The 21,260-nt window shown below is 37.8% G+C and overlaps 1 protein-coding gene across 1 annotated transcript; it reads right to left on the bottom strand.

Moving 5' to 3' along the window:
* Window positions 1-818: 818 nt before the first annotated feature.
* Window positions 819-14,880, bottom strand: LOC145768682 (FAD-dependent oxidoreductase domain-containing protein 1-like). The gene is made up of 11 exons (XM_082580246.1): window positions 14,647-14,880; window positions 9,470-9,621; window positions 6,920-7,033; window positions 4,291-4,406; window positions 3,835-3,982; window positions 3,550-3,705; window positions 3,264-3,407; window positions 2,864-3,016; window positions 2,337-2,441; window positions 1,844-1,950; window positions 819-1,535 (listed from the first exon to the last, which is right to left on the bottom strand). Exons 1-11 carry the CDS (start codon window positions 14,870-14,872, stop codon window positions 1,379-1,381), a joined length of 1,578 nt encoding a protein of 525 aa, XP_082436372.1. The 5' UTR covers window positions 14,873-14,880; the 3' UTR covers window positions 819-1,378.
* Between the last annotated feature and the right edge of the window lie 6,380 nt (window positions 14,881-21,260).

Below are 21,260 nucleotides of genomic sequence, written 5' to 3'. Positions count from 1 at the left end.
ATGTGCCTTAAGACTTTTAAGTTAAGAGCCTTAAGGCACATCTGTGCTGATTTTTTAGTATTAAAACTAACATCGGCTTAAACTAGTTTTTTCTTACTAACTAATTACTACTGGCTGTAGGCTAGCCTTATAGTCTTGGAAGAAAATGTCATTAGTAGGCTACAGCCCTTATATTATGGTGGGCGCCAGACTATGGAAATCTCTGAAAAGGGGCGCTGGGGAAAAAAAGGTTAAGAACCACTGGTTTATAACGTCACTTTAAGGCATCACCTTCACCACGAACGGTCAGTCTTTTAATCCAGTTAGCGCTGCTGCTTGCAAACTGTCTTCCCTTTATTTTGCTAAACTATCACGTGTAAAAAGCAGCTCTACAGCTGACCTTTAAACAACTCAAAACAACAGTTGTACGTGCAGTAGGCTACTATATAAACTAATTAACTGAATTAACTTTTTTTCCCGCGTGAAAAACTATCACGTGTAAAAAGCAGCTTTACAGCTGTGTCAAAACCGAAGCAGCTCAAGATCAATGCCTTTTTTGCTAATAAACTTCTCTACTACTGTATGTAACGAGCTGTATTACGCAAATTACCTGTATTACCTTTCGCTGTAGGTTATTTTTTTTTAAACAATTTCTTTGTTCACTGTATTTTCTGCGTGCCTTTTGTCGGTTTGATGGTACACAGTAACCCTGATTGGATTATACACCTCTTTCTTTAATCAAAAGGCAGTTGTGGAATAGTTTGCGGTAGTTCGTCTATAACGTCAATTCGTCTATAACGTCAGTTTTTGCAAATCCCCTAGAGGTGCCGTTATAGGCGAATTCTACTGTATATCGACTTCAAAATCCAGCTTTACATAAATTATTCACAAAGGGTGCTCGTTGGGTCCAAGGAGCTTTGTTTCATTTATTGAACATTTGACCACAATATTGAGTCCGAAAAACCATTTTAAACTTGTGTTTTGCAACTTAAACTGTAACGTAGTCCATGTCCAACATATTCAATGAGTCAAGGATTTTTGTACAAATAAGAGTTTGCGCTCGCGGACTCATTCAAAACCATCGGCGGACTCGTTTGGGTCCGCGAACTCGGGATGAGAAACATGCAACATAGCAGCAGGGGTCTGCAAGAAGCGTTTGTTGATGCTCAATATCACCAGCAAGCGAGAAAGAGGGTTTGCATGATCAAGTAGTAACAAACATAGACAGCTCTGATGACACAATGCATAGTTGAACCAACACCAGATTGCGCACTGACACGCCTTTAAAGTTCCTCTGGACTTTGAAGAATGATTCGATTCTGACCTCCAGGGGCCAGGATGAACGACCAGCCAGTCCGCTCGCTTAGATGACGCCTTGCGCGATCCCACACCTATGACGTCATATGATGTTCGCTTCCAACATCGGTCTGTTGTCGATGACGCGATCGAAGCCGAACTCAGTGAGTGGATGACGTGTGGCGTCCACGTCGACCCCACGTACGGTGATATTGGCGAGCTTTTCGGCAGCAGCGCATGCTTGCTGGATGCCGTGACCACTGAAACAAAATATGGAGTTAGGTTCAAATCGTCCTGTGCAGGTTCATGAGTCAGCGGTAGACTCCCAAACGTAAATCCTCACTCATCATGGTGGTGTTACTGGGACGGACCGGTGGTCTGGGGTTTTTATTAAAGAGGAAAATGGCCCAGAATAGAGCTCCCGCATGACGGGACTGTGCTCAAGGGCGAAGAATTGCTCAGTCTCAAATTTAAAATTTCATGGAACGCAACTAGCAGTTTGTGGCATGAGGGGGCGTTGAAAAGTGCCGACCCCCCCATGCAAGCGATGTTCATGTGGGGTCCTCACCTGAACCCGGTCAGGAAGCTCATGGAGGTGTAATAGGGATGTGGACCGATTATTGCGTTTTGATCGTACGTGTTGTAGTCATAGTAACCGGCCCATGCTGACGTCAGCTGCAAAAAGATACGACAAAGAAATTGATGTCAGTGAAGTGATGATAAGCACCGGCATCAGACGACGACGCTGAGGTGTGAGAGAGTTGAAGTTGTGATGAGCGCTGTGGTCGCATACATCTTCATGCCACACATGGGCAGCCTGCATCTACCTACACTATTGAGAAAATAATGGAAGATGACGTTGTAGCAGCAATGAATACAAGTGCAAGAACACAGGAGGAATTAAACGAGACGACGATTTTTAATCAACTTGGTGTAGGAGGCAAGTTCGCCACTTTCTTGTCTCTTTCGGAATAGGTTTGAAATAAACTTCCGCCGTTGTATGGAAGAGGAAAGTTCGTTATACAATTTGAAACTTCATCAAAACAACTCAACTTCCAAACCTTTAACTTTTCGAAGGCAGGAATCCTTTTCGCCAATCGCGGCCAAATCTCGTCATTGAAAAAGTCGTAGTCAACTTCCAGATTGTCCGTATCAGGTTCTTGTTCCTGCACGAACATACAAGCGAAATGACAATAAATTTAGTGGAAACCCAACCTGCAAAACTTATGTTCAGAAAACGTTTCGAAAACTAGAGTGTGTTCAACTGTTAATCTTCAGTGCTATAAAGCCTACTCCAAATTCGATTTCCAGCTCTGGTGATTAAAACTGCAGTTTTCGAAATGTTTATTGAAGAGTAGTTTGTAGTTTCCCAACAAGTTTGCTTAGTGGAGAAAACATGGCTCGGCTCAAATCAACGTTGAAGTGAAACTCAGTTCCACCTGATCGCTTTATGACGTCACAGTCGATAATGTGCCACTCGAAAGTTCACTACAACAACAAAGACACAAGCACAATTGCCTGCCACCTGCCAGTTGTCAGTAAAAACGGGACCGCGCTTGAGGTCCGAGCCTCGGTTGATCCTACCCACCTCTGTTGGGGACATCCCGCATAGGTACTTTCCCCCTAAACCCTCTCTCCTGACGTAGAGGCCACTGGGGTCGATGACGAAGGGGAAGTCCAGCAAGGGGGCGTCTGGACAGTGGACGACGTAAACGTAACGCTTCCTCGGCTCAACTGGAAGCTGAAACAAGAATTAGACGGAAACGTTTAAATATCCACTCAACTCTTATGACGTAGAAGGTGAATGACGGCGTACCATCGACCGTGAACAAGCGGTTGATACATTCGGAAACAAACGGGTTCGACGAACTTGACAACGAGATATGAAACCGAAAACAATTAGTCGCAAAGAACATATTCATCGCCGGTAGACGTTGCATCAATATAAAAGGCTAATTGGGTATTTGATAATCTCTTGACGAGCCTACCTTGTGTTTGAGGAAAGGGTGGGCATCTGGAGAGTCGTCCCCTATCCCAGCCAAGGAGGCGATACGCCCCGACATGGGCCCAGCGCAGTTGAATATCGTGTTGCACTTCACGTACACCGGCTTGTCGTGATCGGGAGTCTCGATCTAAAACCAATTGTTAAAAAAAAACTTTATCATGAGATTTTCTGAAAGATATTGCTGGTTATGATCTTCAAAGGTTAGAGCTGACTTGAACCACCTTCAAAACTTAAGTTTTTAAATAAAAGCAACAAAGATGAACACCCACATAGACTCCATCCAGTCTGTCATCGACGTGGATGATCCTCCCATCCAGAGCTTCATGGAAGGCCGCCCTCGCATCCCTCCTTCCCTTGAACACCTCCTTCTTAAAACCGACCACCTTTCCTGTGACGTTGGTGATGGGGAACGACGTGTTCTTGTGCTGGCCAACAACATTTTATAAATTATGTTGAAAGAAAAATAAGATTTGATCAATTTTCGGAAAATTTCTATTTCCACGTTACCGATGTCATAGATGACACGCGGTCTGCTGGGAAACGAAGCAACTCACCTTGAACGCGCAAACCAGCGACATGGGATCGAACCAGCCCTCGTTCTCCAGGCCGTAGGTCGCCAACTCAATGTCATCAACCTCCAGGAAGGGAAAGGTTTCCTTCAGCCGGTCACGTGACAGAAGCATCACTTTCGCGCCCGAGTTGCTGTGAATGAGACGTGCGAGAAATCACCGATATCTTGGTGTCTCAAGATATGAACGACAGAACAACTTGCAACGCCCATATAGTGCTCCGCCTCAGTAGCCCATGCTCTTTGCAAGAAATGGATAAATTGCGGAAGGTAGCAAATGAAATAGCTAGACAGCAAATCAACCATTTTTTTTACATTGATTCAACTTACCCAGACGTTGAATCAATGTAAAAAGAGATTTATTTGCTGTCTGGGACTTTCAGGCAACTATCGTCAGGACTTTGCAGCGGAGGTAATTCACAGAAGGCAACAAAGTCGTTACATTTGCAAATTGTAGCTTTTCATGAGCTGATCAGCCCCTTCTTGCGTGGCCATGGTCAGGTATCCTTGGGGGTTGAACTGGACGTCTGGGTCTTGATGACGTACGGTGCTCAAGTGCTGGAAGGGAAACCACGACAAGTTACGATATCTATGTATTCTCCAATGGTACACAGATAACCGCGGTAGCCTAGTCAAGCATCAATAGTTCAAATGTCAAGGGAAGCGCTTGAACAATGCAATTCAATGGCGGCTTTCCCTTTAGCGGCACTTGTTTACTTGCAATAGTTTGCTGGTTCATTCCACCTCTTGTCACCAAATGCGGTTAAAATCAACTCTTGAACGATTTTCTTCAAATACATAAAGGAAGTGCAGAAAAATGGATAAATTTTAAATGTTGTCAAAACCGGACCAACAAGCTTTCAAGATATTAATCTTCAAAATTTCGGATTTTGGGGGAATTTGGATTTGGAGCCCAGCGGAACAACTGCCCCATGTCAGTGACCACTGGGTAGATTTAGATATAATTGGTTTCATTTAGTAGGCAGTTGGACTAAGGATTTAATTTCTGAAGTTCCTTTTTATATTGATCATTGGCATCCCATAATTGACACCAACAAACGAGATTACTTCTATTCGGCCACCGAGATTATAACTTCAAAAAGACATTAACATTACTGGAAAACTGACGTCATGTGCCGCATTGACGTTATTATTGAAAACAAGAACATTTCTATGAAATAAGGACAATTTATGTGTTTATGTGTTGCAAGAGTCTCCAACTCAAATTGCTCTGATGTTCAAATGAACACTTGTAAATCCACATGAGGGCTACAATACACAATAAGAAGTCAATAAGCAAAATAACTCAGTTAAAGCGCAATAAAAAAAACGTAGTAAGAAGACACCAAGAACGTTAGATCGCAAGAAAAAGTAGTAAAAACAAAGAGATAGAAAAACACTGTACGAACACAAAAAACGAAAAAGAAAAAACAAAGAGGAACTCAAACGAAACGACGGACCGGGAGAGTAAATATCTAGCAATCAACTTTCAAAAGCGCGAAAAAAAAAATGAAAAAGTAGCTTTAGCAAATACCCCAAAAAACTATTGCGATAACAACACAATGAGTGAATAGAGAACGCAATTGTGATGTAACAATACGAGTTTCTCGCAAGCAACAGGCTAAAAAGGGCTCCACAGTACAGTAGGTGCTAAAAAGTCGTGTGAAGTTTCATAGGCATTTTCAAATTGTTTGAGTAATTTGGGAGTGCATTTTATCTTTCTAAATCTATAACAAAATATGTACCGCACTGAATAATAGTTGTTAATTATATATTTTCAAAGTTTAACAATACATCGCAGGCCGCATGCAGCTCGTGTGTTTGAGATCCTTGGTCTATTGCAATGTTTTTTGATCTTCTTTTAACTTAGAAACACTTTTGTAATTTAAAAAAAAATTAAATACAGTATATAAAAAAAAATTCAACGAAATTGAAGTTGCGGCATAGCCTAATAATTACAACAATCACAATTTTCACTCAGAATTTTAGTGTGATTTGAGGAGCTTTGGTATTCAGGCAGCACTGACAAACGACCAGCACGCACACGCCGAGCCTATCAGCCTACTACTGTTATTTGTCCACGATTCTATTGTTTGAAACAACATTTCTAGTTTTCTTTCTTTGCAATCTGTTTATTAAGTAACAGAACCTTCAAGACATTGTCAATGTCACAATGGTAGGTTTACTGAGACAAAGCAGATGCACTTTTTAAGCACATTGTGCAAAGAAAATAACTTTTTCCCGGGTTTTTGTGAAATAGCAGATGATGTTCGCGGATTTTGTGTGGCTAAGTGTCAGTCAAAAGTTAATTAGAAAACTAGTCAGCTAAAAACTATCATAACACCATTTTTAATAAATATATAACTTGAAATTTGCAAATTTTGAATTCGTGAAATTTTGAATTTTGAATTGCGCCGCGAGTGTTTATAAGTTTTCAAAGGGTGAAATAACCAACAAAAAGTTCGGGATCCGCTGATATAAACAATTTTTTATAACCTCATCCATAAGGTCAAAAAGTCATTAATTCAAACGTGCATATTTATATACAAAAACTAACTTAGAAATAAAATCCTTAACTAATTAGCTACTACATGACACCTATTTCATCAGAATCTACCAAGCAGTTACTGAGATAGCATAGGGCACTTTCAAGTTGAGTGTGGCCCTTATTTTTGTACAAAATCCGAAATTTTAAAGACCACTATGTCGAAAATTGTTGGTATCATTTTAACAATGTTTAAAACTTGTCAACTTTCCTGCACAATCTTCATACAAACAACATTCGCATAACATGAATAAGAGTGAGTCCAGTGCTAAAGTGTAATTACGTCATTTTGGTGATTAGATGAGAAATGAGTCTATTCTTGGAAACAAGGAGTAACTTGAAACAATCAATCTCAGTAATTCAACTTAAGTTACGATGGAATAAGTGACCAGCTGTTGGTAACTCCAGCAAGGTTGCCAGAGCTTCAACGACTTTTTATCATGCAAAATATGTTTTGTGAGTATATATAATACATTACATATATAAATATGTTTGATGATAGAGCGCAATACTATTGAAAGCCTACCAGCTTGAGGTTTCGTAGAAATTCTGCAGATTCAAGCGATAGGAGAATGTTGGCTCGGTTTGAAAATTGTGAACGAATGCCACCGACGGACAATGCGGTGGAAGATTTCACAAGCTAGAAAGAAATTATAATTATTTATATTTATATGGTGGTCACTTCAGAAGATGAATTAAGTTAAAATGAGTTTTGATGCACAAACAAACCAAACTGCATTCAGTCCATGTTTACAACTTTCAGGCCTCTGCAACATTCCAATCTTACAAATCCACCATAGTAGGTATTTCACAGTTTAAACGAATCATTTAAAGCAAAGACTTTCACGATGCAAATGATTTGTTTAGTCTGTAATTGCTAACATATTTCATGATGGGAATCGAACACTGATTTTAATGCCAACAACCACATTAAAGTTTACAACAAGTCTTTTGTTCCTTCACTAAAGAGTTTCTGAAAGAATTCGGCGTATCTTAGATGAAATTGGTGTAAAAGTCGCTTTGAAACTTTTCTTGACAAAGACGAAGTAAATTTTTGCCGTCTTTAAAAGATTCTTGGAAACAAAGCGAAATCTCAGGTTTAGTATACCAAGTATCTTGTGATGATTGCAATTTAATTTATGTTTGCCAAACAAAACGAGATCTTAAATCTTGCATTAATGAACCACGACCTACTACAACAGTTGTGAACAGTCTGTTCTAGTAGGTCGTGAATGAAAACAAAAGAGCTTTCAAATATCGACGCCCGGAAAAATCAACTTGCTGCATGCATGCCAAAACTTCAGATTAAAAAGTAACATGGAGAAATTCTAAACTTTTAAAAGTTGAACGTGGTTATCAAAAACGAATGTTTTCTGAAAGAGTCATTCCATCCTTAATTTAGGTGCTTGTACAGTATGTACACCCATGGTTTCAGAATTTTATGATATATTGTATTCAGATACAGCTCATTGAGACAACTCTTTTAAAAAAAAATTAGCGTTCTATGACCTTCGGTTCTCGAGATATGAAAGATTGCAATTTGGCCACACGAGGCTTAAATCTGGTTACGCATGAGTGATTTTTAAGAATATTTCTTATATGGATGGTAGAAGAGCGGGAAAAATTGCTATTTGGGGGTTTTCAGGGGTGCTGAATTCAATAAAAAAGGTTCCAAATGGCTCAGAGCAGTAGTTTGTCTCTACAGTTATTTTTTCTCCTTCACTTCAACCAGTCGACATCCACATGCAGCCACGATGAAAATTTTCGGTTCACATCTCAAAATAAAGATGAAGAGTGCTTCTAACAGGAATGAGAAAATTTTTTTAGTGTATATTTATAAAACTTAAATAATGTACCAATCCTTTATGGCCATGTCCAGAATTTCTCAAATGCAACCCTACTACTCTGCCAGTGTTAACCTAGTGCAACACTCTTCATGTACTGTTTTAAGCATTACGTTTTATTTTGAAACAAACTGCTGCTGAATTCTGTTATGTAAATTGCGAGCTAAACAACTATATGGACACTGATTAGTTTTGATTTCAGTCACAAGCAATGCAACTGCACAAGGTGATTTCAAAAGCAGAAAATGAGGCTAGCAACAAGGCATTTTCACATGGTTAATAAAGTATTTTTTTTCACTCAAAGTGTATTACAGTAAAATCAACTGCAAAGGTTGCCAATCTGTTAAATTCTGTTTTGCTCTCCTGAAATGACATACAGTTCTTTCTCCTTTTTTTGAGAAAGCCTTGTGTGTAGTGTGACCCTGCTCGATCTAATATGTTCCAATAAAATGTTTTTGAAACCATAAAATAACATCAGTTTTTGTTCAACTTATCATAAGCATTAGTAAATGAAAGAATGTTAGTTTATTGGTGATGTCATTGGGATTTTTTTAATTCACTGTTGGTGCTTTATAATTATGTAGTGTACTATATGGACACCTTACTGCAGCATTTTAAATTTGCATTGGTGCACTAGGCCTATATTCTTTGGATTTACAAAATACTGGTATTGAATTCCCGTGTTCTTTTGATGACTTCACATGCACTATAGTAACATAATTATAATGTTCATTGTTCATCTAAATGCAACATAAAAATTGTATTATTGTACTTGCTGAATTTTGGAACATTAAGACTGCTATGTTTTATCCAATGTATTGAAAAAATGCCAAGGTGCAAAGTAAGTGCTTTGCACCTGCTCTTGCCGGCATTTTGGATAGTAAAGCGTCGTTCACACTGTTGTGCCATGTCTCGTGTTGTTCTTTGAGATGTTTTCGCTCCAATGGTTTTCAATGCGGCTGTTCACACTGCGCGGCTTGTGACGTGGTCGCTTGAGACGTTCTTTGTAAGGTTGAGCGAGAATTGCAACGGAGCGATTTCGGCTCAAGTCACAAGCGAGAACGCGAGATTTGTAAACAGGGGTTGAAAGGCAAGCAGGATCTTTGTGGATGCTGTGACATCACAAAAACTGCTTTAAATGAAAATTACTCGGCTGAGAGATGGTGCATGCTGGTGATGAGATGTTATTGCTTTCTATTCAATGAATCAGCTTATACAAAGTGGTAACTAACCGTGGGATCAGGTTCGACGATGATTGTGTTGCAGGAGCCAAGATGTTTGTATGCTTTCATTGCTGATACTTTTTCCAACTTCCTCCACAAATTGAATGCAAGGGCCTGCCCCATGACGCCCCCACCGATGATAAGATACTCTGCTTCGTTTCCTGGGTAACAATCATAATGTTATTTACAATACTCCATTAAAGTAACTTCACTATCCAGATGTTCAAGAATATTGGAACCAGTGGCGTCAGTAGAAACTTTTCATGGGGACTTTGAAAAAAATTTGCATGAGACTATTTTAAAGCCTACACATTCAGTTCATGACAGAAACAAAAGTAGACCTATGACAGGCCCGGTACACGACAAGTGGGCGAGACAAGGTGGGCGATGAGTCAAGTGGGCGACGAGTCAAGTGGGCGACGAGCCAGGTGGGCGACAGACCAAGTGGGCGACGGCCAAAGTTGGCGACGGCCAAAGTGGGCGACAGTAGCGCAAGTTTAGCCATTGGGAACGGTGATGACATGTTTAATTTATCTAGTTGCTTTGCGGCGTCACGGTTTATCGTGAAGCTAAAGAGAAACCCCTCAGAAAAGAAACAAACGAATGGCCAAAGAGTGGTTGCGTCACGGTTTATCGTGAAACTTTAGCGAAACCCCTCAGAAAAGAAACAAACGAATGGCCAAAGAGTGGTTGAAGTCATCGAAGCTTGTTTTGTCGGTCGTTATAAAGTTATATTTTCTGTTTTAGATCATAAAATATGACTTTCAATTTTTACTTTAAAATACAATGATTGAGGCAATGAGAGTTCTTACGCTGAGTTTCACGAAGCATTGGAAGCAAAATTTTCATTATTTTTGTAGTCTGGTAATAGCGCTTGTTGTTTGATCTTAATTTGCATTGTGACATCATCTTGACACATTATTTTGTAATTTGCGGCGTCACGGTTTATCGTGAAACTTAAGCGAAACCCCTCAGAAAAGAAACAAACGAATGGCCAAAGAGTGGTTGAAGTCATCGAAGCTTGTCGGTCGTTATAAAGTTATATTTTCTGTTTTAGATCATAAAATATGACTGCACAAATGCCTGCAGTTAGCATGCTTCCTTGATTACTTTTGCACTCCTCTTGTCACGTGTACTCCGCGAGGCAGTACTCCGTTCTATTCGTATCATTTCATTCTGGCAGGCTAGCGAACAACAGCTTCTTTTGTTCTAGTTCTAGTGTTGAGTTTAACAATCTTACGTTGTGTATTTTGTTGCAGAAATTGCGATTCGATCATTTTTCTTTTGTTAATACATTTAAGAAAAATAACCGTCTTTGTTCAATGACTTTCAATTTTTACTTTAAAATACGATGATTGAGGCAATGAAAGTTCTCACGCTGAGTTTCGCGAAACATTAGAAGCAACATTTTCATTATTTTTTGTAGTCTAGTAATAGCGTTTGTTTGATCTTAATTTGCATTGTGACATCATCTTGCTTTGATGATGATACGCTACGCTCGTCGAAAACATACGTATATCCGCCATCTAAAACTTGTTCGCGTTTTCTCTGACTCAATAGTGGCTCGGAACTTCCTGCCATACTTTGTACCGAAGTATTTTTCTGACTTGTTTGTTAAAGTACCGGTAGCTGAGTATCGTTCGAAAGACGCTTTCGATTGTGGTGACAACTACGACTTGCCTTGCATGTTTTATACCAAGTATACAGGTCATTTCAATTTGTGAGCACGCTTCTTCAGAATGTCGTGGCCTACATATATATATAGGTCACCAATCGAATGATTGTCCGATTTGTCCAGACGCATGCGATCAAAACAAAGACAAATGTCTGTAACCCCAGACCATAATCTTATGTGCTAAACGTTGCACTGCAAACAAAGACGTTGAATCTATGTAAAATGTTGCAATGATGAATCTAAAACTTTTGAAAAATCATTTGGTGATCTGCTTTGTTAAGTCAACATGTCAAGCAAATCTGTAAAACGAAAAGATCTGGCTTTAGCTGAAAGAGTAATTGTAATCAAAGAGTTAAAGAGGAAAACGCCGCAGAGAGTTGTTGCAGCAAAATTTGAGGTGGCACAGGGGCAAAATTTCACGGATATGGAAGGCACGGGAAAAGCTCTTGAGCAACCATCGTAACAACATCGACAAAACTCACCATAAATAAGTAAAAGTTGTGTTTTATTTCCAGCAAACACACAACTTCTTCTGTCCATCCTTCAGACCAAGGTATCATCAAGAATTTCAAACATCATTAATTCATTATCGATGGAGTATGTTGCAAAAACTTCCGGCCACCATCGATGCTGATGAAAACGCTACAGCCACCAACATAGCACGCGCAATCTGTTTTTTTTTCGCTGAGACTTTTCAGTCATTTGTCCGAAATGACTTGTAAAAATTCGGTCATTTTTTATTTATTTCGGTCATTTTTTCTGATGAAATTATTTCCTTTCAAGTAGCTGATACAAAAAAAATTGCACTTCCTGACCAGCTACAACATTAAGTTTCACTGAGAAACGTTGTCGTGTTTTACCTGAGAAAAGTTAGAAAAGACAAACGTTTCTTCAACGTTCATATCGGTCAATGACCGATAAATGACCGAAAAAAACAACAACAAAAAAACAGCGCACAATTAGTGTTGTAGAGTAGACGCTATAAATCGTATGTGCGCGGAAAATCCAATGTCTCATAGAGACTTGCTATTAACTTACATTTACAATGTTGTATGTGAAAGTACCAATAAAACTTTAATGGACAGGATCCACCACAGACTATGTGCGACTTCTCAAGAAGCATAAGTCATAATTTTAACTTGGGAACTTAAAGTCAACTGATATTTTTTAATCCGAATGCTCTAGTCTAGACGCTTCGTAGCTGCATCAGCAGTTTACAGAAAACATTTGGACTGACAGTCATTACTAGGGCCATTTTGTTTATAACCTAAAAATTGAAAAATGTGACTTTATTTTTAGAGCATCAAATTTATACTAATCTCCGTAGTGATTCGTAATGATTCGTATGTAAGTTTTTACATGTATTTTGAACAATAACACACTCGAACAACTAACAAAAAACTTCTGTTTCGCTTGAAAATCACTCAAAAATTCAAATATCTATTCAATTGTATGTACCTACCAAACCAGCTACTTAGTTGTTAAGATATCAGCACTGGCTGACCTAGTGACCTACCGCAAGTGTTTAAAATATTCAGAGACTGGATTGTGTGTTGCAAAATAATGTGTCAAGATGATGTCACAATGCAAATTAAGATCAAACAAACGCCATTACTAGACTACAAAAAATAATGAAAATGTTGCTTCCAATGCTTCGTGAAACTCAGCGTGAGAACTCTCATTGCCTCAATCATTGTATTTTAAAGTAAAAATTGAAAGTCATATTTTATGATCTAAAACAGAAAATATAACTTTATAACGACCGACAAGCTTCGATGACTTCAACTACTCTTTAGCCATTCGTTTGTTTCTTTTCTGAGGGGTTTCGCTTAAGTTTCACGATAAACCGTGACGCCGCAAATTACAAAATAATGTGTCAAGATGATGTCACAATGCAAATTAAGATCAAACAACAAGCGCTATTACCAGACTACAAAAAATAATGAAAATGTTGCTTCCAATGCTTCGTGAAACTCAGCGTAAGAACTCTCATTGCCTCAATCATTGTATTTTAAAGTAAAAATTAAAAGTCATATTTTATGATCTAAAACAGAAAATATGATTTTATAATCACTTCAACCACTCTTTGGCCATTCGTTTGTTTCTTTTCTGAGGGGTTTCTCTTAAGCTTCACGATAAACCGTGACGCCGCAAAGCAACTAGATAAATTAAACATGTCATCACCGTTCCCAATGGCTAAACTTGCGCTACTGTCGCCCACTTTGGCTGTCGCCCACTTGGTCTGTCGCCCACCTTGCTCGTCGCCCACTTGACTCGTCGCCCACCTGGTCTTGCCCAAGTGGGTATCGCCCACCTTGTCTCGCCCACCTTGTCTCGCCCACTTGTCGTGTACCGTGACAGGCCACGTACCTCAGGCTTGTAATTGTCCTGATGATGAAGGCCACGAGATGGTCAAGTAAGCTTCACTAACATTGCATTTTTATCAAAAAATTATTGGTTAGGTGGCCAATGGAATGTAAACCATGAATGTAATGCACTGTCTACAAATAGACCCATTGCGACCTTATGCTTTTTGGCTGGTCTTTTCTGTGTGGAGTATGAAAACACTTTTATGAAAGTTACGTAAAGATTCTATCTTATATCAAAAAACTACTTTAAATACTTGTTGAAGTTGCTTATTACTTTGCGACAGAGAAGGTCAAAAATCATAAAAAAATTTACAAACTCAATGATTAACATTGAGCCTACTACGCTTTTTTTCTAAATGTTTGAAGTATTTCATATTTCTATTCTCTTTCAAGCTCATAACAAAACCAAATTGCTACAATTTTGAAACGAAAAAATACAGAAGAATTTTTAATCAAAATGTAACATTTTGTTTTAAAAACGTTTTAACATAAAACTAGGTACAGAAAGTTGCTCGTGTTAGTAAGCTGCCCCAACAAACTGTTGCCTACTAAAAAATTAGCTAGCCACCTAAGAAAAACAGACCAATTACAGTATTCCAGCAGGGGTTAGCCTCGATCCAGTAAAACCTAGTTTTGCTTCAAGCAGCCCCACTAGGCTTATTGACAAACAACAAAAGCAAGCAAAAAATCAATAAATTTTGATGCCAGCTACTCAATTTTTCACTTTTTTGTTTTGTCACAGATCATTTCTAGGCTATATATAATAATTGCTATATCACAATTCACAACACACATACGTTTTTACTAAACTCGATTTACACAATAACTATTGATACCTAAGTAGTGTTGGTGAAGTAAAATAGAGGATAACACATTTAATAAAGCCATAATAAGCAAGAAACAAAATAAAGTCAAACATCAACTTCAATGGGGCATTGTAACTCCCCGCCCCTCTTTTGTATGCGCCACTATGGGGCATTGTAACTCCCCGCCCCTCTTTTGTATGCGCCACTGATTGGTACCACAACTAAACAACTGCAGTCTTTCCCCAAACTTTGTAAAAATGGCAAGAATAAAAGCAGAAGCCCTATTCGTGAGTGGTACTTTCATATTAGTAAGAACTGTAGTAACACACATCATACCATAAAATAAAGAGGGTCCATCTCGGGCCTCATGATCTTCTCTATGCCCATCATAAACTTCGTGATCTTTGAACGTTGACACATATTTCGTTCCACATGGGTGCCATGTAACAGATGACAACCGACATGTTGTATGAAAACATTTTCTTGCAAGACTTTGTGTGAATGGTTTATGTATGTATGAAATCCCAACAATATATTTATGAAAATGTCTCAATCCTTTCATCTTTAACATAACAACTGGAATGAACAATAACATTCATGAGTCATCAAGATAGAAGATTAAGTAATGTGAACACTGAACAAGTTATATATATATATATGTAGCCTATGGTTCTTATGTCACTGATGGTGCAATAGGGAAGCAGGACATCTGTCGTGGTCAACTTGAAACAAAACAACTGACTGTACCAACCTGTCACAGGGACATCTTACTGCTGTACGACCTGATTCGTATTCTACATTATTCTTGCAGATATTTCTTGCAATATCTAGACTTTTTGTTGACCAATTAGCAACTTCCTTATCACAACATGCTCGTTTATCGGTGCTGGTTAAGCATCGGCCGCCTTGGTCAGTGACGTCATGAAAATGTGTGACGTCATGCAAAAAACGCAACTACTTTTAGGAAGGGTGCAAAAACGCGGAATAGAAGTAAAAGCGGAAAGACTATTGATTTTTAAAAATTTGTATTGAATAGTGCCTCCTAGCTTTCTCATTTCTGCTCGGATTTTAACAATTTTCCTATCGTTGGAAAGCATGATGCCTCATCTACCCGAATGGATTAATTGCCAGTCTAAAGTAGGCATTACATTTATGTAGCGCTAACTTAAACTTTACTATTTTGTGCCAATTCTCAGCAATTCATTTTTTACAATAAAAATACCAAACCAACACAAATTAAAAGAGTATGTCTTGGTTTATTCATATGTTAACTTTCACATTTATATCTAATCAACAAAACGAGCAATCGTTGTTCAAACGTAACCGCTCGACGAAGCTTTTTTCCAATGCATTTTTCAAGGCGATTCGATCGTGGTTCAGTATAAGCCGCCCACAGTTTGCAGTGATCGATGAATACTGCCTCCACCAAATGTGTTGTAGCTTTCTCATTTCTGCGCGGATTTGAGAAATTTTACCATCGTTGGAAAGCACGATACTGCATCTATCCGATTTAATTGGTTGCAAGTTTAAAGTATGCATTATATTGATCTAGCGCTAACTTAAACTTTACTATTTTGTACCAATTCTCAGCAATTCAATTTTTACAATAAAAATATCAAACCAACACAAATTAAAAGAGTATGTCTTGGTTTATTCATATGTTAACTTTCACATTTATATCTAATCAACAAAACGAGCAATCGTTGTTCAAACGTAACCGCTCGACGAAGCTTTTTTCCAATGCATTTTTCAAGGCGATTCGATCGTGGTTCAGTATAAGCCGCCCACAGTTTGCAGTGATCGATGAATACTGCCTCCACCAAATGTGTTGTAGCTTTCTCATTTCTGCGCGGATTTGAGAAATTTTACCATCGTTGGAAAGCACGATACTGCATCTATCCGATTTAATTGGTTGCAAGTTTAAAGTAGGGGAGACTGGGGTTTGTTGGAACATGGGGTTTGTTAGAACATTGCTTTTTTTTGCACCCCGAAAATATTTTACAGGAATTTTTTTTTATTTTACGACTGGAAACACTGAAATGCTGCTGCTGTGATTTTCTTTGGCCAAACCTTCCAGGAGTTCTCACTGGAAAAGTGTTTGTTTGTTTTTGATGTCTAAAAGTAAATTTGGGTACCGCCTAAAAAGTTTGCCTACCTGAAGGAAAAAGGAAGATAATAAAAAAAAGTTTTTGTTTGTGTTACCTACAAAGGTAGAGCTGTTGCAAAGTACAAAAAAAGTTTGCTTAATTGTGACCAGATTTGCAAATTTATCTTATTTATTTCAGTTTAGCTTATGGGGTTTGTTAGAACATCTCTCATGGGGTTAGTTAGAACATGTTCTAATAACCTCAATTAAGTGAAATTTGTGTTTGTGCATAACTTGTCTTTTTCAATGACCAATGATTTTAATAATACATATCTAACAACTTATTTATTACAATATTATACTTTTTAGTTGTCAACAATTATAGAAAATTTCTTTCTTAAATTGATAATCAGTATGCGTACTTATAAGCGAAAAACACAATGTGCTACAATGCCAAGAGATGTTATGGAAAGGGCGATGATGGAAGCATTAATCCAAAAAAGACTATGTCGAACTGTTGCAAAACAGTATATGATATTCCTCGTGTGACATTAAGGAGGTATTGCTTAAAGCATCGACTGAAATTACCATCTGCAAATAGTAATCCGGATGAAGTAAATTTACCTCATTATGGATGTTTCAATAACAGAAATGTTTTTACTGCTGTTCAAGAAGCTGAGTTAATGAATTATATTTTGAAAGCATCAGCTTTATATTATGGCTTGTGAACTAAAGAAGTTAAAAAGCTGGCATATGATTATGCCAAGGAGCTTGGCCTGAAGTTTCCAGGCTCTTGGGAGCAAGGCAAGTCAGCTGGATGTGACTGGTTGCAAGGATTTATGAAGAGGCATCCAAATCTATTGTTGCAAACACCAGAAAGTACATCATTTAAGCCGTGCAACCAGCTTTAATGTACAAAATGTGACAACATTTTTTAATAACCTCTCCTCTGTAATAGACAGGGATTCTTTCACACCTTACAAAATATGGAACCTGGATGAAACAGGTTGCACTACTGTGCAAAAGCCCTGTAAGGTTGTGGCTCCATCTGGTGTAAAACAAGTAGGCGCTATTGTTTCTGCAGAATGAGGAAAGCTTGTCACATTGTGTTGTGCAATAAGTGCAATTGGAAATTCAATTCCACCTATGTTTATCTTTCCAAGAGTAAACTATCTGACATTCAAGAAGGAGAATTTGTTCTTGTCAAAATCAACACTTCGAAGCGTTTACAGCACTTTGTTGGGAAAATTATTGATGTTTTTGATGATAGTGATGTGACTATTCGATTCTTACGATGCTGTGGGCAATCCAAAATGCTTGATGAATGTCCTGCATTTGTTCCAAAAATAGTGACAATTCTGATTTCACTCATCACCTTTGTGACATTGTCTTTAAGTTACCGAAACCTTCCAATCTAAAAGGCACTAAGCGTCGCCAAGAAAAATTTGTGTTTTCTGTGGAATTAGCTAGATATAATCTCCAATAAATTTGTTAAATTCAGTGTTGTTTGTGGTTGTGTACTAATGCTTGTGATATCATTTTCTTAGACCATCATCATAAACAAGCAATATTTTTTTTTTTATTTCAAACAGTTTGGACTAAAAAAAATTGTTTGTTTGCAAAAGCCATGGTAATCCATCATTTTACATGGTAATCCACTATTCTACCTTAAGTGAAAACATAATAAACCTTTCCACGTTTTTTATTCAAAATACAATAATATACTGCTTTTTGTGAAATATTTGTAAAGAAAAAGCAATGTTCCAACAAACCCTGTGTGATGTTCCAACAAACCCCAGCACCGGGGTTTGTTGGAACATTTGACTGCTGTTGGTAAAATTAAATTTATGAGAAATGTTTTAATGTGTGGTGAATTTTTCTTTATTACAGTGTTAGACAACAGGTTAATCAAGGTTATTGAGAAAATTTTCCTTTGAATTGCAAAGGGTTCTTTTGTTACGTGGACTTTTCTAGAAAATGTTCCAACAAACCCCAGTCTCCCCTATGCATTATATTGATCTAGCGCTAACTTAAACTTTACTATTTTGTACCAATTCTCAGCAATTCAATTTTTACAATAAAAATATCAAACCAACACAAATTAAAAGAGTATGTCTTGCTTTATTCATATGTTAACTTTCACATTTATATCTAATCAACAAAACGAGCAATCGTTGTTCAAACGTAACCGCTCGACGAAGCTTTTTTCCAATGCATTTTTCAAGGCGATTCGATCGTGGTTCAGTATAAGCCGCCCACAGTTTGCTGTGATCGATGAATACTGCCTCCACCAAATATGCTGTAGCTTTCTCATTTCTGCTCAGATTTTAACAATTTTACTATCGTTGGAAAGCACGATACTGCATCTATCCGAAGTACTTCGTTGCAAGTTTAAAGTAGGCATTATATTGATCTAGCGTTAACTTAAACTTTACTATCTTGTGCCAATTCTCAGCAATTCACTTTTTACAATAAAAATATCAAACCAACACAAATTAAAAGAGTATGTCTTGCTTTATTAACCTAACAACTTTCACGTTTATATGTTATCTACAAAACAAGAAATCGTTGTTCAAACGTAACCGCTCGACGAAGCTTTTTTCCAATGCATTTTTCAAGGCGATTCGATCGTGGTTCAGTATGAGCCGCCCACAGTTTGCTGTGATCGATGAATACTGCCTCCACCAAATATGCTGTAGCTTTCTCATTTCTGCTCGGATTTTAACAATTTTACCATCGTTGGAAAGCACGATACTGCATCTATCCGAATCACTTAGTTGCATGTCCAAGGTATACAATACATTTATCTATAGCTCATGTAAACTTTACTATTATAACATCAATTGCTCCAAAAGTGATATGACATTTGGACAACACCATGAACTCCGAACAGACTTAAGCAATGATATCCATAAGCAGACAATAGGCAAAAGTGTTTACTAATTCCCTTTAATTGAATCTTGCTTGAACATTTTTAATTATTCCAGACATGTTGGATCAATGTGCTTGGCCTACGCCAGTGGTTCTCAACCGGGGGTCCGCGGACCCCAAGGGGTCCGTGAAGCGATTTCAGGGGGTCCGTGAAAGTTTCTGAGTTTTTAGCATGATTAATAAATTACGAAATTGAAAATTTGTTTGTGTTTTGTTTATGTATTAGCCTACAGTAATTCTCAAACTGTAAGTCGCAACGCATTGGTGCGTCGTTTGAAATTACAAAGGACATACCGGTAGCACAAAGGTTTGGTTTCTTAACTAAAACATATCATATACCTACACTAAATGACTTAAACCCTTTAAAAAAAAAGACTCTGTTGGCTATGTTTAAATTGATTCTTTTAAGACAACAGATTGTTGATCAATGATTAACTTAGACTGCTGACTAACGTTTGCATTTCCATCACCACTCACAGTTTTGCAGCGGCTATGATTATAACGAATTAATGTTGATCTAATGTCGATTTACAAATGAAAAAAGGGAAAAATTCTCTTTAATCGTCGCAAGTATTCTATTAACTTTTGATAAAATTTATTGAAAAACATCAAATGAGCATATGGATTACTGATGTTTGATCCTGTGTGCCAACAGATAGCTCATACCTTCATTCATATACGTCGCATGATACACCTGTCTTTTCCATGTTTCTAGATGCCTCTAAAAGCTTTTGATAAAATTAATCATCACACATTGTTTAAAAAAATGATTGAAAGAAGAGTGCCTATGCAATTTGTCCGTTTGTTACAGTATTGGTACAGTCGTCAAACTATGCGTGTAAAATGGGGTGGCCATCTCTCTCAGCCTTTTCATGTTTCAAATGGGGTGAGGCAGGGTGGGGTTTTGAGCCCTTACCTCTTTGCCCTCTATGTTGATGATCTATCCAAAAAACTTAACATGTCTAAAGCGGGTTGCTATGTAGGGAATGCATTGGTAAATCACATTATGTTTGCTGATAACTTTTGCTGCTTTTGTCCCAGCCTTGTTGGTTTACGTGAATTGATTGAAATCTGCCAAGACTTTGCTAAGCAACACGACATTACATTTAACTGTAGAAAATCCTTTGGGGTGTTATTTAAGCCCAAACATTTCGATCTGTCTGCTTCCCCAAGGATTATTCTTGACCAAGAACCGATTGAGTTTGTTGAAAATGTTAAGTATTTAGGTGTGCATATCACGTCCTCATTATCAGATGACAAGGACATACTGCGACAAGTTAAATCTCTTTATTGTACTGCAAACAAATTAAAAAATAAATATAGTAAATGTTCACGGAGAGTAAAAAATGTGTTGTTTCGCTCTAACTGTACATCTCTTTATGCTTGTCAACTTTGGCACAATTATCGCCGTTCTTCTATCAATCGGATTAGAATTGCATATAATGACTCATTTCGAATTCTACACAATATACCTCGCTTTACTAGTGCACGTGAATGTCAAGTCAATGCAAATGTTACAACTTTTGATGCTCTATTGCGGAAAACAGTTTATGCTTTTGTGCAACGTTGTTACAAGTCTCTCAATTCTCTTATCATAGCATTAATGTCCTCAGACGCTTTCTATAAAACGACATATTTTAAGCACTATAATGATATGTTGCACATGTCATCCAAGTGACTCCTTAGGTCTTGTCTTTTTGTGTTTTGGTTTTAATATGGACAACCTTGTCTGATGCAAATAAATAAATAACATAATTTCGTCAATCTCATCAATCATCAAGTGCGTTGCGAATCCAGCAAATCCTTCCAAGTGTGTTGCTTTGAAACTTAGCCTATCTAACATATGATTCCATAAGGAGACGCGATATATCAGCCTACCAAAGTTTCAAATATAAATTTTCAGGGGTCCGCGACCGCTTCGAAGGTACCAAAA

This window comes from Aplidium turbinatum, chromosome 4 (genome assembly GCF_918807975.1).
Source record: "Aplidium turbinatum chromosome 4, kaAplTurb1.1, whole genome shotgun sequence".
NCBI lineage: Eukaryota > Metazoa > Chordata > Ascidiacea > Aplousobranchia > Polyclinidae > Aplidium > Aplidium turbinatum.
This window is presented reverse-complemented; position numbering and strand designations above follow the sequence as displayed.